Consider the following 22,421-nt stretch of genomic DNA (forward strand, 5'->3'; position numbering starts at 1 on the left):
ACAGAGAAAGGTATAATAAAAGCTGAGGACAGTTAAGGAGGTACCTCATAGACACTGGTACTGTTACTGGAGAAAGATTAACAATAGGGTAATATGGGAACTGGTTTACTATCCTTTAAAAAAAATTCCAAAACTTTTTTATCTTGAAATATGTTAAAAATTTGAAATCTTGAAAATTTTAATTAGCTGAAAATAAGAAAGATTACCAAAAGTGAAGTCAGAGTTGTGTGTGGTTTTGTACAAATTTACTAGGCTACTACATTATTCACAGTTATGCTCTACATTAAAAAGTGAAAATGCATCTCAATGCAAAACAATATTTTTACAAGAAATGTTCTTTATTTAGACTTCTTTAGAAACTAATAAAAAGAGACTTATATACTGTTTTTTCTGTGATGGTTCACTTAATCCATACTACTTTACAAGCAAGCTTTCAGATTTAGCTCTTTCTTGTCAAAAAAGCTTTTTATGTCAGAGGTCAAGGGATCTATGATGCCAGTTAATCTAAACCTCAGCTGACATAATGTTAATGAGTAGCAGAAGAAACCCTGGTGTAATTTTTTTCCTTTTTTTTTTTTTTTTTGTTCTGGCTACTTTTTCTCATTGTTTTTGATCTGAATTCTCCCTCAGGCTCAGCTGAGAAGTGAACAAAGCCTCTCATACTTTTTCAGCAAGTGCTCTGGCTGCTGAAGAGTTATGCAAAAAGTGTCCTTTAACCATGATGCTTAAAAATGGAGTTGGCAGGCGTGAACCAGAGCGGACGACCATTTCATCTAATATTGCGTATACGGCCTGAGCACAGTCAGTGGAAAAGGGAGGTAGTTCTGCAGAGTGCTGTTGCTGGATTCAACCAGCCTTCAAAGTCACCTGCACCTGAGCCTGGCTGTATGGGGAGCAGCTTTGTTAGGCAGCCTGGTTTTGTGAGGCCATTTTCAAGCCCTTAATATACTGGAGAGGTGACACCTCCGTCAGGCATCCAAATTAGCTGGATTTGCCTCTGGCCAGCTTTCCTATTGCAGAATAAACTCCAACTTTGACTTTTTTTCCAGGATATCCAAATACAGAAATTCTTTAAAATTAAATATCCATGAAAGATATTCGTTATGGAACCCTGGAACGATCAATTTGTTGGTTCTAGCCTCGAAATTATATCTGCTCGGTAAACAACAGGAAAGTTTATATGAGTAAAGGGAGACCTTTAAATTGATACACTGAAGAAACTGTAAGAGAACATTTTATGTAAATATTTCCCTTGTCTTTCTCCCAAGATCAGAAAGGTGATAGATAATTTTCTGTTTTAAATTCCAAAGCCACAGGCAGCTTTACCTTCTGCACCTCACTTATTTGAATTTCTCAACACAGCTCCTTGAGTGAGGAGGGAATTCCCCTCTTCCCTCACTTTCTGTTCCTTTTTCAGTTTATTCATGCAAGAAGAGTGCCCTTCGAGGGACTAAAGTTTTCAAAACTACAAGAAGACCTGTGCTATACCACTTTGGCTTAGCAAAAAGAAAATCACCCTTTCATGCTCTTACAATTTTGCTCTTAAGGCTTTGATTATTTTCATTGGGTTGCTCTTACTTCTGGAAGCTATTAGAAGCACCAACAGTTGAGTGACATGTTTGTGTACAGATGGAACATGAATTTTTATACATGACTCAGTATGTAGCGGACTCTGTTTGTAACCCAGAGAACCCCACCCACCTTCCTTCCAACCAGTTTTTTATGACAGCTCAGAGACTGGTTCAAATCAACTAAAAAACCGTCCCTTGTCTCAAGTGAACTTTAGGCCCTGCAGGTCTGAAGCACGTTTCTTCATGTCTCCAGCTGTCCATTGAGTTTATGGGAGGTAGAGGAGTTCTAACCCCATAACTGGAGAGATATTTATGATAAGACCTGATCTATTAACCCTTCTGTTGCAGCAGACTGTTAAACTAAATGAGATTCTGTTAAGTCAGAGGATCCCTCTTTGAGGTATTCAGGTGCTGCACTGGGGCCTTGGATAAACAAGTCTGTAAATACATACTAATTTTTAGATTTGTTCATACAGTGCCTCTAAAATGGGATACTAATAATTACTGAGACTCTGGGGTGCCAATATATTATTATAATTACCATTAACATAATCTTTCTTACAGTTATCATCTTTCAATGACTATTTAGGCAATCACTTGTGTAGATATATTTCTTCCGTGATCCCTGAAGATGGTGCATTATTATTATTATTATTATTATTATTATTATTATTATTATTATTATATAGTTAATAATAATGTCTACATGAGGAGTAAAAAAATTGTAACTTTTTATTATGACGGTGTGATAAAAACAACTGTGGAAGAATGTCTGGTTGATGTAATTCATATTTTTCCCCCTTTGAACGTGCTGAAAAAGTACGAAAAGCCACATGACATTGGAATGTGTTTTCTTTTTTCTTTAAGACAGTATTTGGTATCATACGCCTCATTTTAGCATGAAATGTAGACTTTTTCTCTTAATGGGACGTTTTATTTTGAACGGTAAGAATAAAGGTTTGCATGACACATATGGAAGCTGTCAACATATAATGCACTGTTTCCCTGGGGCTGTGGTAAATTAAGGATCAGGTTTTTTGGTTCTCTTTTTTAATGTTTCCTTAACATTTTGCAGCATCCCCTTTTGGCCGATTCTCTCCTTTTGACACCAAAACTCTCCATGGTGTTTAAAATGAGAAGTGATCATTTTCACACTGATGGGAGTGCGGGTGTTAGACGAATTGCAGCATAAAATCAATACAGATGCAGAAACAATTCGAAAAGCTCCATGTGATGCTTTTCCTGTATATATACCATACGTATCCTAAGGCTTAAACCATGTTCCAGTGAATCAGCACCTTTGTATTAACGTTTTACATTTTTATAATTGGAAGTTAGCAACAGTTTGAAGATGGCTTTTACTGGAAGAGTATAAACAGCTGCAAAAGTAATCCTTTAGCTGTTTGTATCATTGCTGAACAGAACCTAGTGCTGTCTACAGAAAATGGGAGAGGGAGATAATGTGTAATGCTCGCTGATGATGATCCACAGAATAACACAAGTTCCATATACACATACACAACTCTCGATACAAGAGCCCCCACAGCCATGTAGGTCTCTGCCTTTTCTTAGATTACTGCAGGTCTCAGTTATTTTTCTTCTGCCTGTACATCAGAGAGGAAGAAACTGGTGGTAACTTTGAAAAGCCCATGGTGATTAAGGTGATTTCTGTTACCACATAGTCCTGTGAAAGGTTTCTTAGGGCTCTCTTGCCGTTTGAGGTGGGCTGGCAGCAGGAATCCTCAGCTCCCTGACTCTGATTCTTACCTCAGGTATTTTATTTCCTCAGAGAAAAGGGAAACTTGAAAGAAATGGGTTCCTTGGTCCAAGTAAAGCCTGGGAAAGGCCAATTCTCTTTCCAGCATGTATTTGGGTACACTCTGACATGTGTCCCCTGGAAGGGGATTTGGCTCCTAATCTCACACGCTGCAGGAAGGATTGGTGAGGTCCTTCTCCCAGGGTGACGGGAGACATTAAGTGACACACTCTCTCTTCTTTAGCCTCTCCTCCTTTCAGCCTGGGCCTTCCAAGTTCTCCTATGAAACCTTCAGAGAAGCAGCATGGCCACTTTCTCTATGTTGCAGAGGGTGGCTGTCTTGCTTTCAACCCATAGCAACCCGTGGCAGCACCCTGGTTTCTTCAGGTTGCATGCTTTACATTGGTCTTGGCCTTACCTTTCAACACTAAATATTATTAATCTCATCCTGAGATTGTCTCTCATCCACCTCGCTCCTAACTTGCATGGCCATGGTAGCCATCGGGTACTCGAGGATGCTGCTGGGTTGTTACATTTTAGTCTCTTGGTGGATCTGGTATTTATAAGGCAAAGTATCAGGAGTGAGTTCACCTTCATTAGTGTCCTTACAGTGGGGGAATTTAGGAGAGATATGTATATATATTTATACTGCTGTATGTATGGACTTTGGCAGGCAATAGCTCTGCCTAAATTCTGAGCCATCTGGAAGCCATATAGCCATGTTAGAACAGCACTGAACCTGAGCTAATATATCCTGCCCCTCAGCAGGTTTTATTAGCTTGGGCTCAAGCACTGCCTATGTACAGCTACATGAGTCCTGGTCCAGAGCTGACTTTGGCCAAAATTGCGCTAGTAAATTAAACATGCTCAGGAATATAATGATGTGAACCAAGCCAGAGGGATGATTCTCTCAGCCTCCAAAACAAGGTCACCCCATAGCAGCTGCCCCCTGGGAGAGGTTGCTGCAGGACTGCCTCAGGGTGCTGGGCACTCAGAGCTGGCATAGGATGTAATCGCACCAGGAGCACCTTTCCACTCTTTGTTAGTAAGGAAGGTCAGGGATGGGAGATGATCTCCTACCCCTTCTCCTGCTACCGCTGCATATTGGTGCATACTGGTTCTGGCTGTACAACTACACCTCCACCCTACTCCCCAGATAGGTGAAGGATACATCTGCTTCTCAGCACCAGTGTTTTAGAAACAACAGCACTTATGTTTCATTTCATTCAGAAGGCTTTTATCCATTTTGTTCTTTGATGGATGGCCAATTAATCTAATCTCTGCTTGTTTTATTGTCTTCCTAAAGACATTTTTAACGGTGCAGAAAAGCCCTGGGACTCCTACAAACCATTCCTGGTTGAAGTGCATTAAACTGAAAGGATGTATCTAGCACTTAGCAAACAGATTTGTGTATGATCACATCTGATTTTTTGTGTAAGCATGGTACTGTCATGTTATATTAATACAGCATACCATGGCTGCTAACATATTCCCAAGTGGGGAAGAGCTTCAAGAGCTCTATGAATACCAAAATCAACACAAAGAGATATGCAAAATTCCTTCAGCAAAACTGCATAAAAAGAACAAGATGTAGGATTTTAAAAACAAAGCTGAATATTTAGTTTTGACTAAAGCTATGAAACCTAGGAAATGCGGAGCACACCACCCGAGACCACCTATTTTTCAAAATTCCTTAAGGCCTCCAGGGAGTAAAAGAGTTAATAAAACACATGAAGCTTGCTTCAAAAGCATATGTTATGTTTATATAGTTAAGTGTGCCCACCCGGAAAAATTAGCATAACAGTTTATGTAGATGATACAATAGAGACAGTATAAAATACTTCAGAGCTGGAGTGTTGGGGATGTCTTATATATAGACCATCACATTTGTCTTGTTAGGTTTTATCTTCTCCTTTTTTTTTTAATAATCCTTCATTTAAGCTTTGGTAGCCAAACTCAACCTCAATTCTTTTTCTTTTTCTGTGAAGTTCCATTGCTCTCAAAAGCACTGTTCAGGCATGAGAAACCACAAAAGTTTCTATCTAATTTTGAAAGTTACTTTGCCAGCTTTCAGACTCAGAGCCTCAGTGCAGTTTTTGCTCAAATATTATATGTTATTGGACCTTGTATACTCAGGGTCTTTCTCCAAAAGGCCCTTCCCAGTCCTTACTTCAGACATCACTCCCCACAAGGAAGAAACTATAGATGTCGCATTGGAATTTTTTTCTTTTCAGCAAACTAAAAATGAATACTCAGCATCACTAAAGTTTTCATTTCTATCTACAAATATATACAATTATTACCAAAATAACTACTGTGACCTAGCAGTAGTGGTTAATCTGTAAAATGTGTTCTGTGGCCTGTTGAACACTTTTGAAAATAAATAAGTGCTTGTTTTTCATAACAAAATGAGTGGTTTGCTGCAGTTCGATGACTCAAGACAAAATAATGGATCTTGGAATCACTCATTGTCCTGTGTTGCCAGTGCAAATCTGGCCAAGATGCTGAAATCTCTTGCAAAATTAGTCTCTGCTCAATGCCGTACATAAAATATATGTTGCTTGAGGAGAGACAGCCAAGTCACAAATCTTACCACCGTCATTGGCATCCACACTGGCGGCCTCAGAAGTCAGCTTTCTGAATGTCGTGAAAAACGAGGCAATGTCTTCAGGTCAGGACTGTGAGACAGATTGTTACTGAAAGCTTGAAGGGCTCTTGCATTTCCATTTGGAGCAGCTGGGGGATGAAATGAACTTTTAAGATGGAACTTGATCAGTTTATGAAAAGAATTGTATGATACAATTGCATGTCACAGTAGAAAAATGGACATAGTGACACGGCAAATAGCTCTGCAGTTATGATTCTGACTGCTATTCCTATTCTGTGGCTTAATTAAAAAAAAAAAAAGGAAGAAAATCGTCAGGATTGTTGAGTAACACCTTTTTATAAACTGATCTTCGCAGTTATTGAACTTTACAGTTATTTTTGCAGCAGCAATTCCTTTATTGTAAGGGGACAGAATGTGCAAAGGCAAATAATATTCATTCTGTTCAGTCAGTCAAACTGGCACTTCCAGACAACCTTTTATGCAAACTGCTAAGGGCATTTTACTATCAAATACAATGAAAGCCAAAAATAAGTTCAAATGCCAAGTCAAACAAATATGTCTTGCCAAAGACTCAAAATCATATGAATAAGGACTACGGAGTTCAACAGATTTGGAACATAATGCTTTAAATAAGTCTTAGTCTCCAAATTTACCTGTCAATATGGAGAAGAGATAATAAATTATCATAGTAGGATTGAGAAGCGCATGCCAGAATGTGGGGAATACAAAAACTCTGACTGTTCCCAGACAGAGTAACTCTATCTGTTATGCTTATTTGTTTTTTTCTACGTGTAGGGGCAAATGCAGTGGTTAGGCTCAATCGAGCAGACACTGACTGTTGGTTTCTTGCAGTTTCTTCTTCTTTTGTTCTAAAGTCTGAAGAAAAGACTTTGAAATCCTCAGAATTTAAGATACAATGGAAGTATAAAACAAAACCTATTTTTCAGAATGCTTGACCACATCCAATACTTGTTCAGAGATGCTCAAGAGAAGCAGAGAGTCACACCTTGCTGTTTTTGTTTTCCCACTTTCATGTGGGTGAAGCTCCAAGGGAAGGTGTAGTTAAGCAGGTCAGCGTGAGTCATTCAGCTGATTTTAGAAAATATTGCTCTAATACCATAGTATGGAACAACTGTGTGCTGGAGAGACCTGGATGTTGTCATCAAAACTGAGAGTTTTCTAAATGCTTACAAGAAATGATAGACTAAAACTGTTTGCTAAAAATGAAGTCCATGAATGTTTCTTGTTACAAAAGCCAGTTCAGGGTAGGGTAAGATTTTTCTTGCTGTATTCTGAAATCCACACTACGGACAAAGGTAAGGACTACCTAACAAGACTATAGCACATGGAGCTACTGCTGTGGTGGAAAGATTAATGCATTTCATAGGCAGTATACTTTGAAATCCCTTCTGTTTGGGAAGAGGCAAAGCTTTGTGGTCTTAGACTGAAGGACATCTCCCACGCACACACTTTTTTTTCTTTTTAATTGAGGGATAACAGAAGTTCTGTAAACGCAAACTTTCTTTTGCACAGAAGCAACCTAAAATGGAGATAACATATGTGGTTTGAATTTCCAAACCAAACAGTTCAAAGGTCCTCCATGGAAGAAATATAGTGTCTCAAGGGCAGTGTATATTTTGATTGCTTCATTTTCTGAAAGTTGCAGTTAAGCTAAGGTATATGATAAACTGATAGAGAAAGTCAATAAAAGTTCTCCTGTTGACTGCACTAGAAGATTCAGAGCATATACTGTTCATGAATTGAACAAATGCATCCTAAAAACTCAGGTTGGCTGCTTAAAAGATCATGCAAATAAAGGAATAAAGTCACATAAGCTGTTTCTGTGTGTAAAAAGTCTGTGGGTTACAGGATTAATTTTTTATAGTATATCTCTATACCCTGAATAACCGAGCAAGCCTTAACTTGTGGAATCTTAATAGCCACCTCATTGCTGAAGTCTAAAGGAAACCCAGAGGAAACTTAATAATATTAAAAGTTATTTTAAAGGGAGTTCACGTTGGTTTGAAGGATATTTTGCTTCACACACAATATCCACCATTGTAAATTCAAAGAACCTAGATTTAAATTCAGAAAACCTCCACACATCTTTACAGCCCTCAGCATATAAATCTATGAGTATTCTTAAAATGTCTACCAGTAAAGTATTATTATTTTACAGATAAAATTAAAATTCTGAAAGTCATTGGAACAAAAAATAAAGAAAAATAGTAAAAATATTCCCTCTAGAAATGAGGGGAAACTTGGAACTTTGTGGTAAGAGGCTAGTTTGTCCATGTTGCAATGAATAGAGAATAGTCTGTACAGTTTTTCATATCTGACTTGCAAGAGAAGATTGGAACATATAGAAATTAATGTTACTGAATTATTTAGTAGTAACTCAAACACATGAAAAGAAGAATTAGAGAAACACAAGACTAAAAAGCCATTTAAAATGAAATCAGAAGCTTCAACAAATATATTTTTCCCTTGCAGTCAAAAAAGTAATTATCAAAATTGTTCAGAATATGTTGCCAATTACTCTGCCCCATGACTGCTAACTTTCTCAGTTCTTCTCTTGCTTTTGCTGGGCTCTCTGTCACTGGAAACATCTTAAACCAATTTAAAGTGCTACACCTGAATAAACATGTTGTAAAAGTGTTTATGTATTGAAGTGGGTCAGTTCAAGGTATGGTATTTGGCTGGAACGTCTAATTTCTCTTTTTACTGCAAAAGGGCTGCCAGAAGGAGGAAGTCTGAGCTGAATTAATACATTTGTTACAGTGGAAGTAGAATGGAAACTGCTTTAACCACAAATCAAACTGCCTCTTTCATTTACGCCAGTGATAGAGTTTTTCTAAGAAATATAGACTCTGGCATACAGCCACTGTAAGTTTGTGTTTGAAAAGGAAACCTATATGCTTATTTCTATAAGGTTTACTCCTATGCTTATTTGCAAGTTCTTTTTGGGGATGATTGAGTTAGCAGCATTATACATTTGTGAGGCAGATGCTCCTCCTTGCTGGTGTAGCAAACTTTACCAGTCGGTGTAGAAGCATCCTCAGGCGCCCCGATGCTGCACAGTGCAGGCAGTGCCTGTGCCCGTACCTTTGTGTTTAAGGGACCTCTGTGTCCCCCACCCAGCACAGCTGCACAGCTTCACATGACACTGTCTCGTTTTCTGACGGTTGAAGGGCTCTGCATAATACATGTACGCACAAAAGTGTTTATGCTGCCAAAATAAATTCTGTTAAGAGCAAGGGTTTATTTGCTAAAATGTCACTGATGCAGTTTCAATGACTTGTTTTGCTTTCTTTTCTTTTAGTGAGGTTTAGATCCTATAATATAGTGAGGTTACCACGCAGTCCTGACTGAACAAATATTTTAAAGAAATATGCACATCCCCTGGGAACGGAACCAGAGTCAATAATGTACATATTTCAAACTCTGTTCTCTTGAACAACTGACTGCCTTCCTACCTTTACTAATGAATGAACATCAGTTTGAATAACACTGCACAATATTTATTTTTAAAGCAGAAGTATATTTATTATCTACACTTCTCTTTGCTACCGATTTGCTTTGGGGATATAAGGTTCCACATCTCCCACTCAAGTGATGCAAAAATTAGATGACCACATTACATTACCCTTTCGACAGCCTACAGACTTTAATGGGGCTCATTTATTTTTCAGTTCTATAGATCTGTATGCGAGACTGAATTAAAATACCTGAGTAATAAATAAGATATATAGTTTACAGAGATCACAATTTTATGCAACACAAACTACCTGTAATGATGTTGAAACTCTTGTAAGTTGGTGATCTTTATGTCTTCAATATTCCATTCAACAAAACGCAGTTAGGATTTTTAGTCATATAACTTCAGGACTATGGGCAAAATCCTTGTCATGCTTTAGTTAGCATTTGAACTCCCACTGTGGCTTCAGGAGGGGCAGAAGTTCACCTTTCAGCTTACGATTTCCATTACTTTATAGGTCGAAGTATCAATGTTAAGTCTGCTGGCTTGATTGGGAGACATGGGCCTCAGTCAAAGCAACCATTCATGGTTGCGTTCTTCAAGGCAAGTGAAGTGCTTTTCCGTTCTGTCCGAGCAGCCAACAATAAAAGGAAAAATCAGAATCGCAACAAATCCAGCAGTCATCAGGAGTCTTCTAGGATGCCAAGTGCTGGGGGTAAGATGAAGCTATGATTTACTAGCCTCTTTATAGGACTTATTGTCACCTGCTCAAATGCAGTGGAGTCCAGTAGCTCAAGAAGATACTGCTTATTGTCTGAACTGTCAGAAACTGTGTTCCTGCTCTGTTTCTACCTACCCCTTTAGCTTTGCTAACACCTCTTTTTTTATGTTGTCCCTGAGCATGATCTACCATCTGTGAGTCAGGTCACTTATGTGTATCATGGACTTCTGGAGGGTAAAATTACAAAGTAGATTGGGAAAGGCAGTATCTGAGCTGAAAACTAGTCCCATGTAGTAAGCAGCTGGATGAGGTCTTTGCGACGCACGACAAAAACGTAAAGAGAGTAGAGAGAAGGGTTGCACCCCAACTGGTTGTTTAGCAAGCCTCAGCAAAAGACAGTTTAACTGCCTCTCAGCTGAAGAAGCCAAGATGTAACACCGAAATCTGAATACTGGAAATAAGGAAGTACTTACGTGTATTGTCACGTGCTGATGTAAATACACAGGGTATCCCTAAATGAGAGTGAATTCAATCCCTTATTTACCTGAAAGGTACTGACAGTAATGCACGTGAAAACATTGTTAGTCCCATTAGAGCCTGGAGTAAGCTTTGCTCCATCTCTTTCTTGAATTGCTCGTTCAGCTGAAGGCACAAAGTCACATTCTAAATATTCGCATTTTTGAACAAACATTTCTGCTTTTCAGGGACAGGATAAGAAGAAAATGTATCTTTCTAAAAGCATGGCAGATCTTGTACCAGCATATCAAAACTTTGATATAGATGCTATTGTTAAGCCCTGTGGATACCTACAAGTAAGAAAATTAGTATTTAGTGGAAATAATTCAATGGAGTGGAACACATTTATTTGAGGGGAAACATTATGAGCATTATGCATTGCTTATCTCCATCTCAGAATCTCAAAAGTGGCAGAGTAGAGACCTCTCTAATGTAATGCAAAAGCCTTTCCCTGATCTTCTGCACACAGAGGAATTTTGCCTTAATGGTCACAAACTGCTATTGATTTGCTAAAGAAGTCATAGAAATTATTTTAATAACTGATGTTTCTAGACTAATCTAAAGTTTACCTGGTGATCTATTGGAATAAAATCCCACTTTAAGGTTAAAAATGAGTATTAAAACATATCCTGAAAAATCTACTGCTTCAGTAGTGGGCTCATTTTTATTTGCATATGATGTATAGGTAGGAAAAAGACTGCTATTTCTCTAGTTTCCACTGAGGACCTGGAGCACAGTTTTTTTCTGAAGTAGATGATTAAGAGAGATGCACATGTTCCCTCTGAGGACCCTAGCTTTTGAAAAGCCCCTGACATTTGTTGAGGCACAAGGAATCTCTATTTACAACTGTTTTTTGTTTGAGGTTGAGTATTGTCAAGTTTTTCTGATATTCTGTGTAACTATACCACAAATAGCACATCTGCACAATTTTAACCCCTTATTATTAGTAAATATTGCAGGAAAGCAGTTATAAACAACAAAAGAAGTAACAAACTGGACAATTTTAGCTTTTTACTAGTAAAAACCAAAACTAAAACCAAAAACCAAACAAAAGCAACACAAAACCAACAAGAACAAAAGAAATTACATGCTCTATAGCAGAAAGGCATTTTTAAAATTATTCATTATTCATAAAGTGATATTGACTAAATACTCTCTCTTCATTAACTGCTTAAACTTCTTCCAGTTTTTTGAAGCAATGAAGGTTAAAAATTGACTGAGCATCTTGTAATTCAGACATTGCTTAAGCATGCACATTAGTTAAGCTTGCTAGCTGATGCTCATTCTAAATTCATTGACTTCAGTAGAAGAACTGAATCTGCATTGTTTTCTGCAGAAACTGTTCCTTCTTTTTTACTGCTATTTTATGATGCACTTCTCTATTTTCATAAAAGGCCTTTGGACCTTCGTCACAACAAGAGGGTAAGAGGGTGGGGGGGGTTGGGGTTTTGTTTGTTTGTTTTAAATACAGTCAAACATGACCTGTGCAACTGCATTAACTCCAATCTCTTACCTCAAGGGTCAGTAAGCTTCTGTTTGCACAAAAAACCAAACCAAACCAAATCAAAACAGCCACCAGCACAACAACAAAAAAAAACCCAACCCAAACAAAAAAAAAACCCAAACTTTTTTCCTGGAAAATGTCTACCAGTTTTGAGAATTACATTTTTTTTTGAGAGAGGAACAAATCATCAAAGTGCACTGTACACACAAGATACTTAAATATAATACTTTCAGATTGAATCCCATCTTTCTATTCCATGAGGAAATGAGAATTGGACAGATTTGTTAAGCCTCCTTGATTATAGGAGGAAAGCAGAACACAAGCTCCCTTCTTGTTTAACCTGGGAAAAAATCAACCGTAACACATGCCAGTAAGTTGCATTGGCGTGAGAATTACTTCAGGAAGAGCTGTCTGTATGTCTCAAAGCACTGGTCAACCTCATCTGTTCATCCAGTCATGTTTCAGAGCTCTTGTAAAACAAGAAAAATCAGAACATCTCTAGTGAAATGAGCATTATGAAACAAATTTTCTCTTAACCTCTTTACATCCATAGTCTGCATAAGCCCAGATTTGCATCAGTGTGTGTGTTGACCCATGCCAGATCTCTGTCAAAAAAGGTTGCAGTTCAAGAAAATCACACTGCTAAAACAAAATTAGGTTAAGAAGCAACTGCATATGCAGTTGCATCAAAGGCAGAGGCAGCAAGATATGAGCAGGCTGGAATAGGTGGCAAAGCTGAAGGCAGAAAAATAACCACAGCCTCACACAGCAATGTCCTCCATAGCAAAACTGCTTGGAGGAGTAGCTCCCGCACCATAGCAAATCTGCTTCCATGCTCTTGCCTTGCAGTTTGCCTCAACAGTCCTCAGCTCACAAAAAACATCTTTAATTCGGGTGCCATTAATGATCAGTGGTGGGACTTTCCATGCTATAAGTGATTCAAAACACTTCTAATTACTATTGCAACAGTGCTCATTAAAATCTGCAGATGAGCACACTGACGGCTACAAAGGCAACATGCAGATTCTATCCAGATGCTCTAGCGTGTAAAAAAAGGCATGAAAGAGAGAACACATTCTTATTCCCAGATCTTCACGTCTCCATAGAATACAGGCAGTCCTTCAGCTATTCCCTTTTCCACCTATTCACCAGCCCCAGGATCTGTACAATTGCAGTGAATATGCTGAAGCCCAGCAGGCTTGCAGGAGAAGGCTGATTCTCCCAGTTCTTTACAGCCTCCAGTAATGAGCAGCACTTCAAAAGTATGATTCATCTCTTCATATTTAAACCAAAGAAAAACCAAAATAATTCCTCCCCATCACCTTCCTCATGGCAGCCTGTCAATAGGCCATATTCAGTTCTCATCTATCCCCTGATACATGACACTGTTGGCATAAATGACATAGTGATGGGCAAACGTAATTGTGTGATGTGGGTCCTTGTATCTAAGCTTGTTCCACAATCTTATATCTACAGCATCTAAGTCAGGCATTGGCAGTGAAAAATGCTCATCTACATGGCCAGAGGTTATGTAGGCAGACCCAGATAGGTATGCTGCCATCTATATGTCACAAGCTTTTGTAATACCTCTCTCTGCACGTCGATCCAAACATTTCTACAGTCATACCTTCCTTCTCCCCTTGCTTTTTTTTCCTTCCTTTTCTGTTGTGTGGTTTGTTTTGTTTTGTTTTGCGTGGGGCTTTTTTTTTGTTGTTTTTGTTTTTTTATCTTTCTCCTTCCCTTTGCCATGGCCTTTTGTCATCTTACTTTTGTTTTCTTTTTTTCTAAGTTCTTGGACTTCAGTGATAACCTTTATTGTATTCTCAGTACGTCGAAAGGAAAGCATCACTGGGCAACTCAGTTCTTCCCTTCCAGTGGACAATACATTTTTAAAATTATTAATGAAGATATACACAAACACAACATGAAGAAAGTAAAATCTCTAAGTGTTGGTTATTATAAGAGCCATGCAAATGTTGACAGATTTAGGTTCAGCTTTGTTGCTAAGAACTTCAAGACAAGATGACCCCAATGCAGTGCAAAGATAAGAGAGAATTAAACTTAACAGTACTTCACTCTGCATTTCCTGTATTTTATTGGTTGGTGTTGCACTAATTAATCAAAAACACAGTACTTTGTGATAGTACATATAGGCATGTCTATGTGTCCTATTTCTCTTGCAAAAAAAAAAAAAACAAACCCTCATTAAATTTCTTATAAATATATTTTCTTCCTTCCACAGCTCTTTCTGCTATGTAGGTGTTTGGACCCCAACTGCAGTCTCTGAATAGCAGCAAAACAATGTTTTTTCAGTCACAGTAGTCTATGGTTTTGATTCTTGACAGAATAAGCATACGAGCCTTGAAGCTACAGTATGTGTAATTGGATACTTGGCACCAGATCTTATTATGAATGTCACATTTGATACTTATATGAAATGTTACACTACATATAACATTTGTCTTATATGAAAGAATTCAAGGAAGGAATACAGATTTGTTCAAGTCTCCCTTTCTTCGAACGTGTGTGGGCTAGATGGTTTGCAGATACATGCCCACATATGGAACTCAGACCAGCATATCAGGTGTTCTGGTGTGGCTGCTCATCCACTCCTGCCTAACCTGTATTCAAATGATTCATAGCATCGAGACAATGAAGACATCTATGTGATGCCTTACATATTTATTATTCACCCTGTCTGCTTTAACTGTAGGGACTTCTGCTTTGTTCTGGTGCTAAACCTTCTGTACATGTTCTTAAATATGAAAATGTCATGACTGAGAGAAAATTGGCAAAAGCACAATCTTCAGTTTTCTTTTGTTTCCCCACTTGGGTGCTACCAAAAACTGGATTGTGACTTTCCTGATTTTCTCATATGCACATCTTTCCCATGTGTTTCAGTCACAGCTTTTTTGCAAAGTGACTTGCATTTTATATGACTGAATTTTAAATCCCCAGTAGCTGAAACAGAAGAGTTCAATATTTGCCTCCTATGAGCACTAATATTAGTCAAAATCAGTATATAGATCCTTGTGAAGACTGATCAGTGAAACACAGTTCATTTTTTTTTCCAGGTTCCTTTACTTTCCACGACCTTCACGTTACTTCTTAAGTGTGTGCAGAACATACTAGATTATTACAGACAACTCAGCACAAAGTATAACTAAAAGATTTTGGTTTGTTAAAGTCATATAGACTTTTTAAAACTTGTGATGTCTTAGGATAGCCTGCCTTGTTTCCAGTGGCTAATCCAGAAAGACATAGGACTCTCACAGGATGTGGGTATCTATTTTGATCCTATATGCCCTGTGGCAACTGAGAGTATCTGAGATGGCAGCAGATAACTACCTACCTCTGGAGAACTTTTAACAACTGTCACTGAGAATCAGCCCATGAAGGGCTAGGAAAATACCGTAAGAATGAAGGTAGTGTTCATCTTTAAAAAGTGATGAGGATTTGGGGTATTATAGCTTAGAAAGCCTAATTTAACATCCCTAGTGGTACTAGAACAAGTTAGTACTGCGAAAGGATATATTTTGACCTGTGCACAGGTTTTGAGACAGTTTCAGGAGACATGTTGGGTTTGGGGCCCAGCTATATTCAAGAGAAAGTGGCTACATAGCCTATTTAAAAAAAAAAAAAAAAAAAAAAACAGATTTGAAGAGCATGTTACCAATAACAGTAAAATTTGGGTGGGTAATTTGAATGACATCTCATTGAGCCTCTTCTGGATCTGATCCAGTCCAACGTTTTATTGGTAATTTGGATGATTGATCACTCCTCCCAGATCTGGTGAACTTGCAGAGAGCACACTCTGTTCTATCGTCCAAGTTACTAACAAAGACTTCAGTCACTATTGGCACCAATACTGATCCTTTAGAGGTATCCCTAGTAACCAGCTGCCAGCTGGACTTTGTACTGCTGATCACAACCCTTTCAGCCCAGCAGATCAGCCAAATTTCCACTCAGTATGTTCTTTACCTATCCAAACCATATCTGACCAATTTGGCTATAAGAAAACAATAGGAGACCATATCAAAAACCTTCCTAAAGGTAAAGTGAACAACACCCGGTGCTTTTCGCAAGCCCACAAAACTAGTCAGCTCATTACAGAAAACAATTAGGTCGGTTAAGCACAGTTTGGTGTAGTAAATCCATGCTGGCTGTTACAAAACACCTTCTTGTTCTCCGTTTGCCTGGACATGGCTTCCAGGAGGATTTGTTGTATAGAATTTCCAGAAACTGAGGTTAAGCTGATTGTCCTTCTTGAAGACGGTTGTGATATTTTCCATTTTTGAATCATCGGAAATATCCTCCAGTCACTATTAATAAGCAAAAATGGTAGGGAGTGACTTTGCAATGACATTGATGTTGTGGTTTAACTCCAGCCAGCAACTAAACACCATGCAGCCACTCGCTCACTCCCTAGATGAGAGGGAGTACTCAGAAGATTGAAAGTGAGAAAACTTGTGGGTTGAGGTAATGGCAGTTTTATAGGTAAAGCAAAAGCCTTGCACACATGCAAAGCAAAACAAGGAATTCATTCACTGCTTTCCATCAGCGGGCAGGTGTTCAGTCATGTCCAGGAAAGCAGGGCTCCATCAAGACAAAGAAGACACCAAGTATCTTAATCTGTTCTGAGTCCTTGCAACTAGGCTCTCTGCCTTGCTGAATGATGAATTTGTATTTTTCTTAGTTTTTCTTTTTGCTGTGAATGTACCTATAAAAGTCCTTGCTGACCTTCACATCCTCACAATTTTCAACTCCAGCTAAACTTTGGCTTTCTTAATACCCATCCCTGCGTGCTCAAGCAATATGTCTATATTATTTCTGTATAACTCATCCCAATCTCACAGTACTTTTACTTCCTAATTGAATTCAAACTCAGTCAAGAGTTTCTTATTCAGCCACTGTGATTTTATGCCACATCTGCTTGACCGTTTGGACATGAGGGTGGACTTACCTTATGCTTCTCTCAAAGTTTGGTCCGGAAGACCAGCCAGCTCTCATGGTCTCCTTTGCCCTCCAAGCCAGTCTCCCATGAGTTCATGTGAAGAAGATCTCTGACAAAGCTGAAACCTATTATCCTGAAGTCTAGGGTTGCAATGCTGTTGTCGATCTTGGTCATCTCTCAGAACCTGCTAATTCCACAATATCATGGTTGCTGCAGACAAATCATACTGTAGTTCTTATCAGCATCCTCACCCCTAACCTATTCTTTAGTCATTGATTTGCATAAATACAATATAAACCTAAGGTGACCAGGCAATACATAAATATAAATATAAATATAAATATAAATATAAATATAAATATAAATATAAATATAAATATAAATATGTGAAGTCAATCATTTGACAGAGTGGTTTTCCTGCAAAACTCCTGTTCTGGGAAATACTGCTAGAAAATAATCTGGGAAATGTAGGAAATAGTTTACTTGGCACTGTGTTCAGTTTTGGCCATCACATCTTCAGAAAGACACAGAGAAACTGAAGAGAAACAAGAGGATAAATGATAGCACAGATCAGGACAGCTGACAAGAAATAGTTGGTAAATTTGCAGAAAAGCTCTTTTAAGCCAGATATTTGGAAGAGTTTTCTACTAGAATAGGGAATAGATAGATAACACTACAATGTGTTATCTCATAGACCGTAGAACTCTCTCTCTCTTAATTTTCTAGGAATTTTTAAATAGAGACCTTCCCATGTGTCACGTCCTGCCCTCAGGCATGAGTGAGGGGAGAAGTGACTCAGGTTTGTGGGTCCCCCCCAGTTGGAAAACACTACACACAGTACTTAAGGTCCACAAACAAAAGGCTTTTTTTTGCAGCTGAGCCCAAATGGTATATGATTCGGTGGCAGAAGGATTTACATTATTGTAGGTTCAATCAGTAGAAATTAAACATTTGGGCATATCAGAAGGTGAAGCTGTGTGCTCTCTGTCATGTCCCCCACCTCCTGTATCGGCCAGCCGGCCTGGGCTGTGGCTAGTTAGCTTGTCGTTGATATGTAAATTGCAGTTTACCCTATACTGAATATATCATCTCCTGTGGCTGGATGAACTGGTTTTGCCATGGTGTTTCGGATATTATCCTTATCAGTACATGACACCATCCCAACCTCAAGTCTCTTAATTAAAAAAAAAAAAAAATGTTCCTAAAAAAAATTCTGTTCACTAAATTGAAGTTTTTGTTTATTTTTCCATGTCTTGTTTGTTTCTTTGTTTGTTTTTCTTATTGTGAGCTTCAACTGAGAGTGGGGTTTTGTTTGTTTGGGGTTTGGTTTGTTTTATTTTTTTTTGTTTTTTTTCTTTCGGAATGATTATTTTTGTCAAAAAAAGACACTTCAGCATTTTTTAAATAGAATCAGAGGAGACAGCCTGTCCTCTCTGCTCCATTACATGCCTCACTGATGGCATTACTAGAATAGCACTAAAAACCAACGCTGGGGTGCTAATGTGGTGAAGGCATGACCCCATTCCCTTCCTTTCCTGTTACTCAGGAGCAGTAAGGAACAGGCACTTCATTTTCTCAAGGATTAAGATTGTTCTGGAAAAGAAACATTCAGGCTTTTAAAAAGCATCTGTTAGTCTACTTGTTTACATTAGTGTTACCAAATGAAGAACATTAAGTGGTGAATATTTCCAGAAAATACGGTAACAAATGGAAGAGTAAAAATAAGCTAATGCTTAAATAACAGACTTGGAAATTCTGTTGTTTCAGGACAATTTTTTTCATTGCTAATTTATCTTTACAACTGGGCTGCTTTCTTTACCTGGCAATTAAACCTGTGCCAACATATAGATGACTTCCCTACCTCTTCTATCAAGATCTGACTTGTCCTCCTTTGATTATCTGTCTACATATTATCAGAGGTTTTATCTAGCTAGCCAGCAAACAGGTATCTTGTAAACCCATTTTCCCCAATGCTGAATGCATCATTTTGTCTGTGCACACAAATTATATCAGGCTGGCACTGCTGATTCTGAATTTCCTATTTTATACTGCCCTTATGACTACCCCTAGGAATATAAATGACAGTATGCTTGTTCCTTTCCTTTGTACAGTTTGGTCAGGAGCTCAAAAATACCTAAATCTGTTGGTTCTAACAATGCTTCTAAGCAATTTTTTATTATCATTTTCTTCCTGTAGATTATAACACAAGCGAGCAAAAGCAAGCATGTAAGAAACATGAACTTTACGTGAGTTTCCGAGACTTAGGATGGCAGGTATGGTTATAAATGCTGTTTCCTATAAATTCTAATTAGGGCAATCTATTTTACAGTCCCTTATTATTTACAGTCTATTTTCCTCATGGTAATAAATATATCACTGAAGAGAGACAAATTCTTTAAGTGCATTTTGCAATTAATATCTATCTATCTATCTATCTATCTATCTATCTATCTATCTATCTATATCACTTTATCTTTTTTGATTGCTGTTCTTTCAAAGATTTTGCATAAATTAATAGCTTTACAATCTTGATTCATTCACATAAAGATAAATCTGAACTATTACTCAAGATGTGACCAGGTCTGCTGTAAATGAAACCAAAATCCCCACACTGAGCAATGGAACTTTTGAAATTTGCACTTGAATTCTCCTTCATTCAGTGCTGTCTGCTGCAGGTCAGAGAGGTTTCACTGGGGTAGGGTCCATAAGGAATTAGTTCACTGCTTAGTGGTCTTTATAGCACCGTATCTAAGTTTATATCATTTCTAGGAAAAACTTGTCCTGCCATACAGTAACAAAAAAAAAGAAGTTACTTGTAGTAAAAGGTTGTAAAGAGAGAGACAGGGCTTTAAGTGAAAAGAAAATAGCAATCAACCTAGGGGTTCTTTTTTCCAGAAAACAAAGAGCTCTCTAAAATGAAAGAAAAGGAAGGCTATCAGCAACCTATAACCTAGACATATTGCATATGTAGGTAAGAACTCAAAGATGGCTGGCTGTGCATTTCACATTTCTCTGAATGATTTAAAAACAATTCTCCACGAGCAGAACAAGTCTATGAAGAGAAAAAGTGTGCTATCTCTTTAGTGACAGCTCATCCTTTACAAATGTAGCTTTCTCATATGGCCTCATTATTCTGCCTGACTTTTTGTAGTATGTTTATCCTCACAGCAGCCTGAAGAAGTAGGCGGAGACTGTTCTCCCAAGTCTGCAGAGCATAATCACCCTGTGCATGGCCACAGAGCAGGCTTGTGGTATTGCCTTGAACTCAGGCTACTGAACAAGTGAAGTATTGTGTCTCTGCAGATCACAGATTTTTCCAGGTATCACCAATTTTTTCATTTTTTGAAACAGTAAATTCTGATATGGCCCAAGATGTGAAAGGCTCTCAGATCAGTCTTTCAAGTTGGCCACAGAGAAAAGAAAATCTATTTTTTTCACAAAAAAAATAATACTTGAAGAATTCAAAGTTTTGGTTGGTAAGCTGAAGCTGCAGCATATGATATCGAGTCAGTGAAACTCATAGTCAAATGAGACAAAAAGAAATAAAATGCAAGAAGTAGGTACTTTATCCTCTCTGCCCTTCCCACAGCACCTCTATTACCTTTGCCTGTCGAAGGAAGAATTCAGCAAACTAAACACATAGCTTTCATTAACATTTTAAAATATTTCCCCTCTTGTGGTGTTTTCCCCATGCTGTGTTGCCAGAAATACTCAAAATGACTTATTCAGTGACATTCCAATGGGTAATCTCTAGCAACCCTCAGTCTCACACAATAATTATTAATATTGAGAATGCTGAAGAAAGAGGATGCATTTGAATTAGTTTTGTTGCAACAAGAAGTGCTCAAGATTTTTAGCCTATGAAGAAAAGTGTTCTGACAAATGTATTTGGACCTTTAATTTGCCTCACAGCTTCATTAGTTTGTATTCAGTACATATTTCTAAGTTTAATTTCATTTTAGTCTGAATTTTGCATGAACAAAACAAATACTTCCTTTTTTTTTTGGCAAAGAAAATGTAACTTAACATGCCACATTCTGAAGTTCATTTTGTCCTTGGACAACTCATAGTTAGTTTGATATTGTTTTAAATTCTCTAAGTGAGAAAAACAAAACAAAACAAACAAAACAACAACAAAACCAAACAAGTGTTTTCATTTGTTCTTGTTTTAGGATTGGATTATTGCACCAGAGGGCTATGCTGCATTTTACTGTGATGGAGAGTGTTCTTTCCCCCTCAATGCCCACATGAATGCAACAAACCACGCCATTGTTCAGACTCTGGTATGCCTCTGCCTATATTCTATTTGCCTATTTTGCAGTTGCAAGTGTCCTGGGACAGGGGCTATATCTTCCTCTCTATTTGCTACTATTGGATTTTGGTTATTTCTCTTTAAATGAGAACCCATTTCAAAGACATTCATTGAAGATTACACTGGAGAATGACTGGTGACCAGAGTGGTAGGTTTCCCTTCCATTTCAAGTGCAATAACACATGAGAAAACTGTGTTGTATTACTGGAGAATTGTGTAGACAGGAACCAAAGGGGCCCCCTGGTCCCACTTCCAAGAGCATTTTGCAGCTTATTGAAGCTCTGTGTTAACATCTACATGCTATACCTTCCAGAAATACTGACACTTGGCCACTCTGTGGACCTCTGTTGTCAACTGTTGGCAGAGATAGTCAAACCGTAATTTAATGTGAAGCTTTGCAAGCAGTTGCATTTACATCTAAGAAATTGTGTTCAGTCATGCCTGGCTAACAAATGCAATCTATAAATAAGTGTGTTTGGATCTGTTGCTCTGCCTGGTACATGTAAAAGGGGATTTGCAGCCAGCTTTCTGCCTCTGCTAGTTCTTGTGTTAGTCCTGTACATCAGCTGGAGTAGCCAAAAAGATGATCTTAGTTGAAGCAGCTGGCCAGGTCTCCTCTAGCCCAGCAGCACTCAGCTATGGTTTGGAAAACACGGCATCTACAGAAATCAAGACCTTTAGGCTATGGCTAAGCGTAATGTTGTGGATCCAATATCTGGCCATAATTTTTCACTTGTGCCAGCTGAAGAATTGGCTCTGAGCAGCATCAGTATTAGCAAAATGATTAAGAAACAGAGGAATGAGAGATAATACACTAGGAGGGAGTAGGAGTATGAAATCAGAACAGGAAAGGGTTGCCATCAATAATTAGTTTCTGGAAAGGTCAAGGCACTAGGCTACAATTAGAGGAACATGGGTTTAAGGCTTCCTCTAATTTAAACTGGTGATAGGAAAGTATCCTGACCATCAGACTGTGCTAATGAGTCTTTCCATAGACGGTG

The 22,421-nt window shown here is 38.2% G+C and overlaps 1 protein-coding gene across 2 annotated transcripts in view; it reads left to right on the forward strand.

Annotated features, from left to right (window-relative positions):
* Window positions 1-22,421, forward strand: part of BMP5 (bone morphogenetic protein 5) — a 58,584-nt gene that overhangs the window by 31,116 nt on the left and 5,047 nt on the right. For both annotated transcript variants that reach the window (XM_082047317.1, XM_082047318.1), the window contains 3 exons: window positions 9,931-10,128; window positions 19,305-19,381; window positions 21,281-21,391. In XM_082047317.1, coding sequence (XP_081903443.1) covers window positions 9,931-10,128; window positions 19,305-19,381; window positions 21,281-21,391 — 386 coding nt within the window. The remainder of the gene's footprint in view (window positions 1-9,930; window positions 10,129-19,304; window positions 19,382-21,280; window positions 21,392-22,421) is intronic.

The sequence above is a fragment of the Streptopelia decaocto genome (assembly GCF_964273445.1).
Source record: "Streptopelia decaocto genome assembly, chromosome: 3".
NCBI classification, from domain to species: Eukaryota; Metazoa; Chordata; class Aves; order Columbiformes; family Columbidae; genus Streptopelia; species Streptopelia decaocto.